This window comes from Pygoscelis adeliae, unplaced genomic scaffold, assembly GCF_000699105.1.
Source record: "Pygoscelis adeliae isolate BGI_AS28 unplaced genomic scaffold, ASM69910v1 Scaffold22, whole genome shotgun sequence".
NCBI classification, from domain to species: Eukaryota; Metazoa; Chordata; class Aves; order Sphenisciformes; family Spheniscidae; genus Pygoscelis; species Pygoscelis adeliae.
Window position 1 is genome coordinate 1275361 of NW_008824350.1, and position 17510 is coordinate 1292870.

At 41.0% G+C, this 17510-nt stretch overlaps 1 protein-coding gene across 1 annotated transcript; it reads left to right on the top strand.

Annotated features, from left to right (window-relative positions):
- Positions 1-476: 476 nt before the first annotated feature.
- On the top strand, positions 477-14336 carry DCAF4 (DDB1 and CUL4 associated factor 4). Its single transcript, XM_009319184.1, has 13 exons — positions 477-586; positions 2253-2350; positions 4113-4270; positions 5744-5826; positions 6455-6557; positions 7546-7689; positions 8376-8425; positions 9723-9802; positions 11446-11541; positions 11652-11749; positions 12451-12627; positions 12853-12967; positions 13938-14336. The coding sequence occupies exons 1-13, from the start codon at positions 477-479 to the stop codon at positions 14129-14131; spliced, it is 1506 nt and encodes a 501-aa protein (XP_009317459.1). The 3' UTR covers positions 14132-14336.
- Positions 14337-17510: the final 3174 nt, after the last annotated feature.

A 17510-nucleotide genomic window follows, 5' to 3' on the forward strand; every position in this document is an offset into this window, starting at 1 on the left:
AGGCGGGCAGGCCGCCGTCGGTCGCTTCGGTTTGTCCCCGTGTTGGGAGACCCCCTCTGCTTGGAAGTAAGCGTATTGCGCTGGAAAGCTGGTGGTTGCTATCACCCGGCTTCAGCTCGGCTGTGGGACTTCTCCGCCCCGCGCACGTGAGAACTTGGCAAAAGGATATTTATTAGTGCTCCATGCAGGAGGTGGTCAACGCCGTACCGCCCGTATTTCAGCCTCCCTTCAGACGGCCGATGGTGCCGTTCTGCCTTTCTTCCCTTTAAGACCTGATGCTGTTTGCACTTGAAAGTGTTTCTCTTTAAAAGAAAACTGTTTTCTTCAGCGTGCCTCCTTGGTTTTGATCTCTAGGCCACAGCGAAGCTATTTGAAACTGGTTGAAAAGAGGCAGCGTTAAGAGACTGTCTCGTATGTTGGACGATTCCAGGCAAGTAGCGTTGAAGTATGTGTGTATGTTTGCTTTACAGGTAGAAATGAAGAGAAATTACTGGAGAGGCAAAGAAAAGCATGGATGGAGCAATCGCAAGCAGAGCTACCATCCCCATCGGTACAGAAGACCCAATCACAATAAGTGTACTGAAAGGCAAGTGTATGCAGCTTGTGCTTAGCATGGGTTAAGCCGTTAGACCATTAGATGTTATGCCTAATTAAATTTGCAGAATGGTGGCTATCCAGAACTGGGAGGGCTGCCATCTAAAAATCTAGTGGACAGTACTTCTGGTATATCTGTCATCCCTAGTGGAAGTGGAATTGCATTGATTTCTGGAACTTTATTGTATGTTCACAACTGTATATTGATTTTAAACTGAGATGTGGTTCCATGAGCTAGTCCTTTCAGGTGTGCCTGATTGTCCGTAAACTCTTCATCGCTATGCAAAGGTAGTTCAGGGAAGAAAAATGTTTGTAAGGACTTCATTCCACCTGCCCATTTATTTTATGCCTCAGTGTCTACTAGTGTAAAAACTGTCATTAAAGGATCTTCCTGAAAGTTTAAAAGCATGTTAAGTAATATGGTAATAATACCACATCTAGCAGATCAGGAAACTGAAACAAGGTCTCGTGAATAATCCACTGCCTTGAAAACTGATTCTTTTAGGAAAGTACATTTTAAACTTTAGAACTTACACTTGCCTGTGTTAGAGCTATTTTTATGGCTCTTTCCTGTGTTCTTTCCTTAGTGCCCCTTGCAGGAATAAAAGAGGCCAATCCTTTGCTTTAATACTCTAAGCATTTTTTTAAATGTATTTTTAGAGAAAGAGATACATACACTTATATGAGTTGCCCCATTAGTTGTATTTGTGTAAGAAAAGTTAGAAGTGCAAATGGGCCCTAATTCAGTGAATATTGACTTAAAAGGATTTTATTAAAAAGCTTTAAGTTGAAGTGCTTGGGTTTGATGCGGTTTTTTTTTCCCCTTGTAGATCAGTTATGTTCTTTAACTATTCTCAAAGTTGTATAATCAAACAGCAATAGAGCTGGTATTAGAACTAGAATTTCTTTGTCATTTTGTTTTCAATAAATTACAACTCTTGCAAAACATCTTGGCCTAATGCTTTTAAGATGACATGTAATAAGACCTGTCTTAAAAAGTGAGAATTGTACGGGTGATTCAGAAAACATCCAAGTGGAATTTTGCTCATCAGTACAGAGTGTGCCCATTTAAATTACTTCAAAAAAGAAGAAAGCTACAGGTACCCTGTTGACTGCAATGTTTATTACAAAAGCAGAGACTTCTCTTCCTTGGAGTTTTCATTAAACTTTTGTTTATTTTGCATGTTTCTGAACCTCATCAGTGAAATTCTTGTCACAAAGAGAATGGCAAAATATTTTTGACCTGACATCAGTGTTTTACCCACACTATCTCTCACTTTATGCTGTGAAGACTTACATGCTTTCAAGGGTGGGCTTTTCTTTTAATCAGGGGATATGGTAAAATGCCCAGAATTAATCTTTCACTGGAAAGAGTTACAGGCACTTGCAGAATCAGCAGCCACCTCTAATGTTCTAGCAAGTAATTAAGGCTTTTAAGATGTTGGTATCTCTAATGTTATTGAGAGGTTTTTAAGTTGAATATTTTTCCTGTTTTATTTTCATAGTTTAGTGTATGATGATATACACAGTGTACTTACCACAGCCCTGCAAAATTGTACTCCATTAATGTCAGTTACAAGTTGCTTTCTAGATTCTTTGTGGGAAAGATGTGTAGGACAATTGTGAGCCTGTCTTGAAGGCTATGCTATTTTTTTTAGGCCGGAACAGGAGGAATCACAGACCCCAGTGAATGCAGGCCCCAGCAGCAGTGGAGATCCTTCTTCATCCAGTTTAACACAGAACTCTGTAGTACCAGGTAAGAGACCATGTTTACAGGTCAAAAATCAGTGTCTATAGGCTGACTGTATGAAAAAAGTAGTAGTAGCTGCATTAATAGTGTGGTGTTAAAGGAAGGGTATAAGCAGTAAAGTTTGTCACGAAAACTAACATCGGGTGATACAAAAAGATGTAGTAAGTGAGGATCTAAAGAGCAGGGCCAAATACACCTTCAGGTCCCCAAGTGCTTCTCGTGTTTGAAGACTTGTGTGCTTAGCCAAGCTGATATAAACTGAAAAAATAGAATTCTGTTTCTCCCTCCAGAAATGTTGCTTTGGGAAGAAAATGAACTTTGTTTCTTTTCTCGTATGTGCTGAAGATGTTATAAAATACATCTTTCAATGAAAACATTAAATAAGCAAAGAAAATAAGAGAGCATATAAAAAATGATAACTTGCATCCAGTTATTCAGTCTTTTAAAAGACACAACGATCCACCACTTCAGGGGGTGGGGTGGCGGGAAAATCATCTCTCTATATGCCTTCAGTGTATTTTGTAGTCTGTAAGAAATACGCTCTGGCTAAATGTTTGTTCATTATCAGGGAGTTGAGTGATGAAACCAGACTTGATGCAGTAGCAGTGTTATTGAGGAAGATATCCTGCCTGCATTCTGGTTTCCTGACTCATTAAACAACCCTAGCAAAAGCTAAGCCTGGTAGAACATGTATTTCTCCACAACAGGTGAAACACCACTGACTCTATAACCTCTTAACAACAAACAGACGAAGACAGAGTTTAAAGAGACCTTTTTTGTATATCACCCTTTTGTGCCTAAGAGGTTGTGAGCGTGTTAGGAGATGTATCCTGCAAAACATTTATTGCTGTGTAATCAGATTCTATGTACTAAATGCAGTGTGCTTTTATGAACCTTACTGATTCATTCACTAACTTTATATTTCTGTTGACCTGAATAAATCTTGGTCACTTGTTTCTAAGCTGAAACCTAAAAGATGCTGACAAGGAGCTGAATTCGAAGCAGCAGCACAAAGAGATTACTTCAAATGCAATTTCTGGTAGTAGATAAAGGTTTAAATAAAAACTCTTGAAATGGAGATGTTAACACTCACCTCTTCTGAATAAAATCGCTTGTCTTGAGACAGTATGCCATTATGAATCTGTCAAAGTATTTTGCCTGTCTGCCTCTGGGAATTTACCCGGGCAGTGAAGCACTAAAACTGAATGTTTCTCTCATCCCAGTTCATCTTTGGAAGGAGCCTCTGTGTATTGTCCAAATGTACTCTTGACTGTATCTAAATCTCTTTTATGTGTTGAAGAAAAAGTGGCTTGTTCTGAGAAGTGAATTGCTTTATTCTGGTGTGAGTGATACCTCATTGTCAATGTTGGTGGTTTGGGGTTTTTTTTGGTTTGGGACTGCCCTACCTAGTCTTTTAACTAAGTGTCCCTTCATGATTGATTTATAAAGAAAGGTAATTTTTGTTCTGCAGCAAAACCTGCTTCTCTGATCTGTCTGAATTTCATCTTGGTTAGTGGTGACATCCCTTCTGTACCTGTGTAACAGCACTACGTTTGAAAACTATAAATAATCTTTTTTTTCCTTTGAGTGGCTGTCATCTATTCCTAGTCTGTGTATCATGCTTGGGACCTGCTGGGAGCAAGAGCTTTGAGCCTCGTGACTCTGACATTCCCATGAAGATGTGGGATGTCAAAGAGCAATGAAGAAACTTAGTTATCCATCTGATTTTGCCTAGGTTTTGCCACTTTTTTTTTTTTTTAAATTTAAGAACTGCCAGGATTTTACTATGACTCAGAAAAGAACCGCTATTTTCGCCTACTGCCTGGACATAATAACTACAACCCACTCACCAAGGAGAGCATTCAGTACAAGGCGATGGAATGCAAAAGACTGAGACTCTTAGAAGAGGAAGAAAAACAAAAGAAGGTACATTCTGAAAAAGATTGCAATTAGGCTTTATTGTACTCTGGCCCAGGACAGATTATAAGCTAAAGCTTTTCACTTCTGACTGTGGTACCGTTCCCTAAGCTGTCTGAAGAAATGAAAATTTCTTCTTGCTGAGAATTTATAGTCCTTGAAGCCTTTTGGTTGGCTGTTCCACACAGGAATGAAAGTAAGTCATTGCAGACAAAAAAATTGTAAAGAGACAGAAACTGTGCTCAGAATTGCAGATTGTCCAACAGTTACACTTGAGTCAGGACATTAGATGCCAGGTTTCAAATCCCTGCCTTGAATTGGCAAAGTGGGGTCTTGATTTTAAGTCTCCCACATGTTCTGTAAATGTATTGAGCATATTCCTAGACCCTGAAGAAGCAATACTAATGATATTTTGTGGAAACAGCTTTTTCATGAAGAATTTTTTTGGACAGGTAAAGTCAAGGCGGGTCTTATGTTTATGCCTGGAAAGCCTGTACGCTTTTCATCATAAAGCGTTACAGCAGAGTTAATGCTGATGCTGCATATTGGTAACCTGGATAAAATACCTAACAATGATGTTTTTTAATTACCTGAAAGCATGTCTTATAACTTTACAAATCACAGCTCAGCTTAAATGCGCTGTCATTTGGAAGAAGCAAGCAGTATTTTTCTTGTTAGGTAATGAATTTCTCACTTCAACCAACTATTCAGCTCTTCAGTCTTCACTGTGAAAATGCTGCTGTTGGTTTGGTTTTGGCTTTTTTTTTTGGTTGTTTTATCTGTTTCCATGAGCAGTTTAGGTGTCATAGATACCAAACAGCTGCTGGCCATGTTGCTGTTAATGGGAACTGTGGATATACATCTCTTCTCAAAATCTGGCTATTGAATCAGACATCGGAATTAGGCTCCCAGATAAGAACATTCTGGCTCTTAAATACTTGCTTTGTTAAAGCATTATCAAAAAGATTTCTTACTCCATAACTCTGCAAAGTACTCTATCCTTTGGTCTCCCCAGAAAGTGTTTGCGTGAAATTTTAAAAAAATGATGAATAGAAAAGTAGTTTAGTGCAGCAGTAAGACTGCATCGTTAATAGCAGTCTTGTTGTGATAGAAAGTTTTGCTGTATAACAAGAATTTAAGGTGTTATAGTGAAACCAGAAGGTGACTTCACACCTCAAGGTGGTACTGCTGATTATGTCAAGCAAAAACAATGGCTGTTGGTTTTTGGGTTTCTCCAGTTTTTGTATTTATAGAAGCACCCTGCATCTCACAGGAATATATTGTTGTCACCTTCTTGTCTGCTTACTGTAGTGGACCAGGGAGATGGCGCTAGAATGTGTTTTATAGACCTTCTGAAAATTTTAATGTATGTAGGCTAGGGGAAAAAGTTACCTAAATATCCCAAACATCTAAGACGCACAGCCATGTTTGACTCATAAACAAGCAAATAACTGAGTACACTTTCACGTTATTCTCTTCCAGAAAACAACAAGGGCTGGACTGAACTCATCTATGCTGTTACAGAAAAGGCAGCTGGGTTTGCTCAGCTCCACAAGTTATTGCAGGTACAATGATTTGATTTGTCTTCCGTTTGCCATACCAAGTTCTGCTATTAGTGCAACTGTTCCTGTCAGGGTTTTTGCATTTCTTACTGTTCCACTTAGGATGAAGAGGAACATATTACTTACAATTAAAAAAATAGTTATATTCTTCTATAATCAGAGTACCAAAGTGATGAGAATTCAAATGAAGAAGAGATTTCCCAATGCAGATAACTGGAGTTTAAAAGTTCACTTTTTTTTTTCTATATATGCTGTTTTGCCACATTGTGCTTTTTGAATACAGTACAGCTTTTCTTTGGGTGAATGCTCTTCAAGTGATGTGACTGTTCCCCCTGCCCCCCGTTAGGATAGCTATGCTCAGATTCAGTAACAGTGCAGAAGGCACGTCAGTGACTTGCTATGTTGTTGTTTCTGCTATTGAAGATGTGCTGGGGTTCAAAATAACGGGATGAAATTCCATGAACGTGGAAGATGCACGTGTTCATGGGTTATATAAGTGAAGTTGCAGCATGCAGGCATTTTATCTTCTGTGATTGAGAAGCAGTTCTGGATATCCGATCCAGAATTCTTTTAATTGGCATTAAACTTAGGCTTACCTGAATTCTTCTCTCTTCTCCCCCTTCTTTTACAGGCTGGTCCATGAACTAAAAGTGAACTGCATGCAGAGGAGGAAGATAGAAATTCACAGTCCAGATTCCTCAGTTGCTGGAACCAACAATTTTAAAATAATTGTGGTATGTTAGGAGAACTGTTAAGTCTTTAGGATAAAGAGAGCGCATCTTCAGTGAAAATTCAGGATCTTGTAATCAAATCTCATAGGTCAAATTTTGCTGTCAAAGATGCATTGTTGCTGTTGTGTCAGTTCTCAAAATCTCTGCTCGGTAATTTTAAAGAGGTAGGAGGAGGCTGTTCCTTTCCTAGAAAGGAAAATGATGAAAAGGTTGGATATGAAAGTAATTTTTTTTTTTTTAAGCTGATCAACATGTTCTCTTGGGAATAAATAGGAGTTGAGTGGATAATTAGCGTGGGGCCGGGATGGGGGGGAGTGGAGGGGATTAAGAGAAAGAAGAAGAAAATGGAAGAAAAGAATTTGGGGAGTGGCAAAGTCTGTGGTCCAGACTCTATGTAAATATCAGTAATCATCTTACATCCCTTGATCTGAAGGCAGTTTCTGCTGGTTTTGATGGTACTGCACGTGCAGGAGAGGTCTCTGGAGCAAATATTTTCCATAGTCTATGAAGGAAGCTCTCCAGGACCAGCTCCCGGCCTTGTAAACAGAGCACTGCATAGGTAGCTGAAGCCAGAAGGGAGTCAGAAACTTAATGTCATAAAAGAAAAGTTGAAATGTAGTACCAGCCCTTTTGCTCTGATCCAACTGCAGGAGAATTCCACGTTTGCTTTTGATAAGATTTAAATTTTTTATTTTGAGTCCTCTACCAATACCAGTCTGTGCTTACTAATCAGCCAAAGTGTCTAGAACTGATATACTTGGAAAGAGTATTTATTGTTACTCAAGGACTAAGTCCTTTTCTTACTCATGTTTTTTCTGTGCATGCATATAAAAAGGAGTTGGCCACTGTTTTTAGAGATGAATGGAAAGCAGACGGTGTTAAAGGGATCAGAATTAATGTGTTGTTTCGTTTTAGACATAATGCAGCTCACTCAAGCTGTTTTTTCCTGTAAGTTTCCAGTAAGTGTGACCAGCAGGCTTTTGTTTTACAGGCAGATGTTGCTTGTGAACGGATATTCACTGTGAATGATGTAGAGCATGGAGGATGTAAATATGGTATCGTCAACCTCAGTGGTTTGGGGAAGGAGTCTCTCACTGTGGAGATGTATGACAACCTCTACTTCACAAACCGCAAAGTACTGTGTTCTGTTCCTGCTTCCTTCTGTTATTGCATTTTCAGAACACTGTTCCTTGGGAGGCATGGGTGGAACTGCATGAGGGTTGCAGAAGGGGTTAGGAGGAGAGAATGGAAGAATCTAGCAATGTGAAGCTCGGATAAATGCAGAATCACAATAAACATGTCTCTGAAAGTCCTGGGTACCAATGTGAGTTCTCAGGAATGTTATGCTACAATTGAAACGGAAGACTATGTAGAAGTACCAGCTTCCAAGGATAGTGCTTACTTCAGAGCTGCACTTGGCCATAGCTGACAAAACTGATGTTGAGGGCCAGAAATTGCTAAGATTTGCATGCTTCTTTCTTAAAAAATAATTTTGGAAAAATGTGTTTATCCTTGGACATGAAGAATATTTAAAACAGGCTTTCATAATCTCTTCATGCTCAGATTCTTTTAAGGATGATCTCTTAAATAATAGGATGTGCTTGGTGCCTCAATCCGTGTTTGGACAGACTTTTCAATGCGGCTCTGCCTCCTACATTTAAGAGGCGTATGAGGCTAAAATGCTTGTGACCCATTACTGGGCTATTTAGTGGGCTAAGGAAGTGTGCCCAGCGCGTACTCTTATGTCATCTTTGCATGGAAATACCCTTTCATGAATTGCTTAAGAGATCACAAAAATAGTATGTCTTCTTGTGTCTGAAGGTGAATTCTGTGTGCTGGGCATCATTGACTCATCCAGATTCTCATGTTTTATATCCTTTTAAAAAAAGCAACCTTTCGGTTCAGCTTTCACAAGTCTGCGTCATGCTGCACAGAACAACTAATTTCCAGGAAGACTTCTCATGTGGTTGTCCCAGAAATTAAGTTTTCTGGAAAACAGAGAAAGTTATAAAAATTGAAAGACATTGGAGCTAGTGAAACAGATGTATGGTTCTGTATAGATAGTTGTAGAATTGTTCCAGTGTAATAGTAGGTGAAAGACCATGTTTCCTGCCCTGGAGACTTCTCACTTCATTAATAGTGTAGATGCCATATCCAGAATTATCTGATGTTTAGAAACTGGCTGTGGCAAAAGAACAAGAGAGGGTTGAGGCAACTAACTTTCTCTTTGAAGTGGACCTCTTTGAAAGTGGGTTGGTTGGTTTCTGTTGTAAGCCATCCCCATATTGGCTGGGGTGAGAGGAGAATAGGAGCAATTCATTGGCATCGTGCTCTGCAACTTTCAGAGTATGTTCTGCAGATCTGTCTCCGAAGAAGAGGAAGGTTGATGGTATAGTAGAGGAAGCAGTAATGGACAATACAGAATCCAGAAGAGAGGAAGAAAAGGGGATTTAACGTGGAAGATGGCAGGCAACAGATGTGCTAGTAAAGTGCCAAAAGAGGAAATTATATAGAAATGTATGTAATGGCTCATGGGAAAAGCCAGGCAATTCAGGACTGATCCAGAAGGTGGAAGGAGTTCATCAGGCTTGCTCACAGCTGGTTAGGAATTGGGGATTGTTTTGTTTGGTTATTTTGTGCTTTCCTCTAGTCGTGTCAGATTTACCCCACTGAACTCAAAATGCAGCCTTCAAATCCTATTTATACCTGGTATAATCTTTAGAAAGTATTTTAATATAATCTAAAGTGAGTCTTCCTTGCCTCCCCAATGTGTGCTCCCCTTTTTCCAACTTCGCTCCATGAAAAACAGATCTATATTAATGCAGTGTCATCAGCATGTAAAGATGAGAAGAATGATCCATGTAAGCCATGTATTGGTTTTTTTTCTATCACTAGAAAGATGCCTTAGTAATCTTCTTATCTTGTCTTTCTGGTAGTGAAAATACACAAGCAAGAATAGGAGTTCTTTCTAGCTCTTTCCTATGAAAGAAATGAAGAGTCAAGACTTAATTGTAAACTGTAAGGCACATCAAAGGTCTCAAATTTACAAATCAAAAGTATCATGAGCTGTGGCTGTGTCAGAGCATCTTGCTTTTCCCAGCTATAAATGTTAGGCAGCCTGTTCCATTCTAGGGAGAAATCTTTGTTTTCCTTAACTCACTTCAGCAAGCTGTGTCTCATGGGAATTGCAGAAACACCAGGCTGTGCCAGTCTGCTTCCAGCATCATTGTTCAGCAGCACTAACCCAGGTAGGGTGTTTTTGTTGTTTGGTTTTTTCTCCAATTTTCAATAGCAGTTATGGTATGAAAAGAGCACAAAGGAAAGATTATTTCTGCACTTTTCTTCAGTAGCTGGGGACACTGTTGTATTCTTGTAAAGCTTAGAAAGTCTGAAACTGTTTAAGAAGTGAACAGATGAAAGAACTTACCTTAAGAATTAATTAACAAGCAGTATTCAAAGCACTAGTTTATTTTTAGCTGCTGCTGATGTAGTACTTGACTTTGGCAGGAGAATACCTCACTTGTAAACGTTTGGGATTTTTCGTGAGTAGCTTGGCCTGTAACTAATACTCAGAAGCTGCACACAAGAAGTACTCAAATTTCCTTACAGACTATCTAGAATCATTGCAGGATCCCTTCTCATAGTAGCTACTCAAGTATGCTCAGTGGATTAATCAAAGGTGGAAAGCTGGTAAATGTCTCAGCCCATAGTTCCTTGGACAAGCTCATGCTCAGTTGTGTGTAAGCATGATTGATTTAGAGAATCCTATGTCTTAAGTGTGATGGCTGTAGCTATATCTTTATGTATTTGTTTGTTCAATGTTCTTGGGGGCAGGACTTTATTAATTGGACTTTCTTGATAGGTGTCAGAACCACGCTTTTTCAGGTCATGCAGTACAGTCCTCTAACCTGGTTTCCATTCAGACATGATCAGTTAAGTTTATACAGAGGAAATCTGTGATAGATAAGAGTTATGGACCTATTTTAAATTTTTAATGTCATGCTATTTATGCAGCCATTTAAAAAAAAAAAAAAAGATGCATAGTATTAGCCTGAACTTGAAGAGTCACTGAAGGTGCATGGCTACTAAGCCAGCATGCCCAGTTGCTCTGTAGAACATTGTAAGCCCTTCACCATAATAAGATGCCCCGAGTTCCACCAGAGTCCTCCTGTCTACTATTTCCTATCGACTGTTTTAGGTATTTCCAAGTTTCTTGACTGAATTCACTCTTCTAAATTGTTGGTTTGAGGGAACCTTGCTAAGTAGATGCTGGGAGCAAAGTAGAACTTAACCTCTCTAAAACCATGTTTTAGACATGTCACTTGTGCTGCCTGACATATGTATGATCATGGTGGATGTGCCATGAAGGAAGTGAAAACTGAGGACTTAAAATTTATGTCATGTCAATTATTAGACTTTGTGCAGGAGCTACGTGAGTAAGGGTCAAATCTAGGATATTGTTACCTACCCAAACCTTTTTTTTTAAATAGGCAGGCCAAGAACTTACAGGTTAGGCTTTGGCTAATCTATAGCTTATGAAGTAAATGTTTTGTGTTTCTAGCCCACTTACCTTTAAAAAATGGCTTACTTAGTGCTGTAAGGCAAGTGTTATTTTTCTTTTTCCTGCTGTGGTGAGCCCTCTGACTGCTGAATAAATTTCACAATCTCTCACAATCATCTATGTATATAGACTATAAATCTTCAGCTTACAGTCATGAAGTCCCACTTTTGTTTCCTGTCTCTTGAATAGCACAGGGACACTAATTGGGTAACATTTTCTCTGCTTCAGATTGAAATGTTGAAAGAAATATGGAAATCCAGAGAAGCTTTCTGAGTTATCATCCTGTCCTAACATTTTATGGATGCTTCATGTTTTGCTCCTCTCTCCTAGGAGATAGACCTGGAATGCTGTGCAGCTTCAAGATATCCACTGCCTGGTCCTGTGCTTGGTGCCTGAATCCCCAAGCAGACAACTGCTTCAGCACAGGTGATCTGCAGGCTAGCAACCCCTTCTGTCTCAGTGAGAAAGACTTCTTGCATTAATCTCCCAGCTGCTACCCAAATTACAGCTAAATGAACATAATCTGTCTTCCTTAGGCCTGACACGACGAGTTCTTGTGACCAATGTAGTGACAGGACATCGACAGACATTTGGAACCAGTAGCGATGTATTGGCACAACAGTTTGCCACACAGGTAAAAGAACCATACACCCTTCATTTTTTCAGAGCGCCGCCTCATGGGTGGGTGTTTTGTTCTGTTTGTGATGGGACTCATCATGCTGTACGTAAGGTTGTGATTACAGTTACTGTTGGATAGCTGTTCCACAGCAGAGCTGATGTGCTCTGATGCTTGCACACAATTGAACAGCAACAAAAAGATTAACTGATTTAAAACTCTGTGGCAACAGAGGTATTTTTTGTTAATTGTGCAGAGGTAAAAAGGAAATTAAGGAAATATAAAGAGCACAGTAATAATGCATTGTAAAATTGTTTTGGTTTTGGCAAATGACCTCATTTTATTAACACTCAGTGTATTGTCTCCATCAAGAAGAGGAAGATCCCATTAAATACTAATGGACTCGTTCACAAAGATTTAGTGAGAATGGTGAAATCAGAATATGAGAATTCCAGTTCCTGTTTTGCTGTTATGTTAGACTACTTACCTAGCTGAACTTCTACAGCTAAAGTAAATGAGGTTTGAATGGAACTAATGTGTTGGCTGATGAAAAATGTTGCAGTGTGTAATAAAAATTCTGGTTCTTAATGCCTGTGTTAATAAAATAATTTGACAACTGCACTGGAGAGCTAAAAAGCTTGACATAGCTTCTGTCTGTATAACTTGTAAGATCCTTTCAGATGTTACACAGTACGCTTCTTTCTCTTGGATTCTTCCAGACCCCAGTGCTGTACAATGGCTGCCGCTCAGGTGAGATTTTCAGCATTGATGTGCGTCAACGCAACCGAAAGGGCCAGAGCTGGAAAGCAATTCGTATCTTCCATGACTCAGCAGTTACATCTATTCGCCTTCTTGAGGCTGAACATTATCTTATGGCAGCAGATATGGCTGGAAAGGTATGGTTTTGTTGTGTTTAGGGTATTCTGTTCCTTTTAGTATCTGGGCATTGGCAGGTGCTTATCCCAGTCCTGAGGGCAGATGCCTGTTCTTTGGGGGGGTAGTATGGAACTGGGTGGTAGTCCCATATATGGGTCCTCTTCCAGATCCACTTATTTAGCAACCATCAAGTGCACTCTGCTTTGTTAACATATCCTCTTTCAAACAATTGCTTTAACTTGCAGATAAGACTGTGGGACCTGAGAACAGCAAAGTGTGTGAAACAGTACAAAGGTCATCACAATGAATATGCTATTCTCCCTTTGCATGTAAATGAGGAGGAAGGACTTCTTACAGCAGGTGGGTTGACTTTTTTTCGCTCTACTTGTAGAGTGCATGGCAGTGATTTTCTTACGCCTGAGGAGCGTTTCTTAGCTACAGCTGTTGGAAGCTGTAAAGCTGTTAATTCTTTAAAATTCAGAAGAAATTTAGCCTTAGACATACTGTAATATACTATGAAAATCAATAAATAATGTTATGGATGCACACCTACTGTAATCACTCCTGTGTAGCGCTTAACAGCTTTATCTGCTGTGTCCTGCAAAAGTCCCATTATCCTTTCCACAGTGTGTCTCAAGAGTAGAGCAGAAAACACTTGATTTTGAAATTGAGGGAAACAATGTGTAAACAGGAGACTTGGTGATAACTTTATATAGAGACTAAAGACCGTGTATATGTTTTATTTGGTGCTTAAGTGGGTCGTGTGGTGATGGACCGAAGCACTGGCATGTAAGCGTAACTCCTTGTAAATTGTCTACCACTCAGGTTCATTTTGAATATACTTAGCTACAGTCTGATATTATCATTGTTTTTATTATTATTTTATTTGGGGTCGGGGAGGAAAGGTAACAATAAATGAAGCAAAGTATGGGCAAGTTTCAGTGTCACTGTAAACATGGTGACCTCCTCTCCTTGGATTTGTCAATAAGTGATGGAATAATGACAAGAATTTTTGTTAATTAACAATTAAGGGAGTGAGTTTTCCTCCCCTTTTTTGGCTTAGGAGCTTGATAATGAGGAAAGCACTCTAAATACTGATTTATCATACCTTTTTATTGCCTAATGGGAAAAATGTGCATTTCCTACTTTTGCAGTATTCAGTGTAGAATTTCTGTTTCGTAAAGAATTGACAAGCACTTCGCCTCTAGTGTGTGTAGAAACGGTCAGGGTTTTTTCCCCATAGACTTTCTTGCTTCTGTGATGATAATCTTGCAGAGCCATGTAAGTACTTTTGGTGTGATGTTGAATTCTGGTGTCCTTTCCTTTCCAGTTGGTCAGGATTGCTACACCAGAATTTGGAGTCTCCAAGATGCCCATCTGCTTAGAACCATCCCTTCTCCCCACCCATCCTCCAAAGATGCCATTCCCAGTGTGGTGTTTTCTTCAAGACTTGGGGGTAGCCGAGGAGTTCCTGGCTTACTCATGGCTGTCAAACAGGATCTCTACCACTTCTCCTATAACTGACACAATATTCTCCTCAGACCTGGTCTACAAAGCTGCCAGCCTATACATGACTTCAAAATTTTTGCACCAGTCACCATGCTGTGGAGTCACTATGTGCTGCTGTTGCATCTGCTTTACCCATGGAATTCTGAACCTCCTTCAATAGGTTCAGCAAATCTTGCTGTATACATCTCGGACATCTTGTAAATAAAAGCTGAGCGCTGATTAACTTCTTGGGCAATATTCAGCCTCTTTGAAATCTAGCTGTAAGCTTTGAAAAGCTGGTAGTGTGCAGTAAGGGCCTGACTCATGCTAGCTGAATTTGCTGTCAAAAGGCTACTCTACCTTAAACCTAGTTTGGTCATATAACCACTTAGCTGTGGTTACACCTACATTCACAAGTAGGCTGGTGCAACAGAGTGGATTAGCAGAGTGAAGTAGCTGGTGTTGAGAAGCTGACGCTCTAAGTGTTCTGGGGCTTTGTTTGGAGTAGCTTTGGTCTGGGTCCCTGCATCAACTGTCTCTACTACATCTATGGTTGGAAGCAGTCCAAGGAACAGCAGTTTTCCCACTCATACTGTCAGTCCTTTGAGCTGGGCCATGCTAAACTGTGTCCTTTTCAGGTGATGGTAGCGTGCTGCTGCCCTGCCGCCATTCCCCTTAAAAGGCAGCGAGTGTAGAACAAAGTCCCTTTCCTGGTCCAGTAGCCAGGCTGAATGTCCCTGTTAACTTACTCACCATAGTGTTTCCTAACCAAGTCCTCACCCCTAACTGGAGTTCGGTCAGCAGTCTGGAATGGCAGGGTCGCTTATGCAGCTGTAGCGGGAGTCAAGCCCAGCCTGGACAGCCCACGTCCTCTTTGGGATATGAGATCACCTGTGAAGAGGCAGGGCTTTTGCATACAGAGGTACAACTGGGCCCTCGGCTGTGAAGTTGTAGTACCAGCTCATGGTAATTGGATGACACTTCAAGAGCCTGTACCTGTATTTGAGAACAAGTATCATCCCATGGAGCCTCATTACTTCCAGCTCCTTGCTGGTAACCAGTCTGGGTGGGGCAAGACCATCCTGCAGCTAGCATATGTAGGAAGCACTGACAAGCTCAGGAGCCTACAGGGGGTGAAGGCCCTCGTGAACTAGGTGGGGCTACTGATGGGCTTCACAGGAAAGGCACACTGCGCTCAAGTTTTCCAAAAATCTTAGAAAAGGAATGCAGGAATTGCCTTTCCATCCTGGGATCCACTTAGAGCATTCAGATGTACAACTGTGTCATCAGAGATGCTACTTCCCATGAGGTCCTGCCAGGTCAGCAGGTGAGCATACAAATGGGTTATAATCACAACCTTGCTGCACAACATGTTAAGATGGAGGCTGTGCCCAGCTGGCTCAGTGAGATGGCCGTGTCAGAGAGCTAGGCTGGGTGTCTGCATTCCAAGTGCCTTCTGAAATCGGGTATAGGCTGCACATGCGCACAAAGATAAGTGTTGCTGGTGTCTGTAGGCGTGGCCTATAGTTGGGAGTACAGCACAGCACTCACACCTGGGATACCATCTGTGTCTTCATGGCAGAAGGGTGCAACAGTGCTGAGCATCCTGGGAAGGAAGGGGCTTGCAAGTCCCTATCAAAGCTTTTCTACTTTGCTAAATTGCATTCCAGGAATAAAAAGAAACAGGGCTAACACCTGTCTCTTGACTGCTTACTCCATTCACTCCACCGTATCTTTTGAGCAGGCATAATTAATTTGTTTTCCAAGGCCCTTCCTGACTTTGCTGGGTGTTGTCCTATGCCTGTAGTGCTGTCTCTGACAACTGGCCTGCTCAAAGGGGCAGGGAAGGCATCAAGTAGCAGAAACACATTTTCCGGCAGCAGAGCAGCAGTACTCCAGCAGAGTATCTGCTCTCTGTGTATAGGCAGAGGCAGGGGTAGGGCTGACTGTAGGTACACTGAAGAGCTGTTGTAACACTGCTACAGCCCAAACGAGGTGAGGGATGCTCTGTTGGTTAATCAGGTACAGCAGGGTACCAAGCAATCCTGTTCCTGCCCTCAGAGAAAACCTTCACCACTACCCTCCTAGGCATGCTACAAAGGTTTCTAGCTCTTTTATTTCTCAGCAGATACTATTATTCTTTTGCACCTAAAGCTTTTGGCCAGAGCAACCTATTTATGGAGGGATTGCACCCCTCCACCTACATCGTGATGCGTCATCAGCTCTATTGCACCTCACACTGATGTATCGGGTAAAGCTCTTAGGGTGCAATTGAGCAGGAGTATTTGCAGTTAAACAAACAGGTAGGTTGGCAAAACTGTTCAATCAGTCACAAAATGTTTCTCCTAGAGAAGGAGAGTGTGAGCGGCAGCATGAGCACAGCAGTTAACATGGATGAGACACTCCAGGTTGTGGCATGAGCTCTCTAAGAGCTCATCAAGGACTTAGTGTTGCAGCCAGTTCATCCCTTTGCATGCCTGCTAGTGGCCTGAGCTCATCAACCACACTTTGTGCGTGTGCCTCTGGCTTGGCTTCCTCCAAAAGAAAGCATCACAAGAGCCCTGCATTGCAAGTCCAGCACAGGGAGATTCCCTTCACAAGACCAGTGCAAACCTGAGCGTATCCTGTGGTTTTCTGTTTGTTTCCAATGCACTCCTCTCCCCTTTCCTTCCATATTTCAAGTGACTTTGGATAAGAGGGAATTATTCAAATACAGGTGCCAGGAAGCGTTGGCCCTAGTAAAAATCCTCTCTGTCCTGCATGCTCCACACTCATTTCTCCTGTCCTCTCACAACCTTCAGGCCTAAGCAATGTGCTGTTCTAGGAAACTGACCCTTTCTTCTCAGCAGCTCTTACTGCTCACCACACTGCAATGTTATGTGTGGTGATCTCCTTTCCTTTCTTCGTATTTCTTTTACCCGTTAATTTATATAGAAGACAATAGAGCAGGAAAACTCTCCTCTTGGGAGCAGTGTAATAACTTTACAGTGTGAATATATTCTATATGAAATAATAAAAGGGTAGTCAAGATGAAAGATGGATCCCAGCAAATATTCAAAACAGTTTCTTCCCTGTCTAGGCATACATTCAAAACCCCCAAATCTTTCTTGTAACCCATTAACAGCCATCTCCCGTTTCCCCGCAGGCAGATTGAGCTGTGAATTCCTTACAACTATGGTTCCCCCGATGCATCTGGCTTTAATGTTTCTCTACAGAGCCTTCTTTCTCACGTGAAGTGGAGTGGATGTTGCTCACGGCATACTCTGTGATGCCCCTTCTTTCAGCCCAACTTTTTTGTAAGACCAAGGGTCCTCTGTTCTCCTCAGATGGTAAGTCTTGCAGGCTCTTCCCATTCCCTCTACTACCCTTGGATAACCAAGAGACCAGTTTGGCTAGTGTGGTCACTGATTCCCGG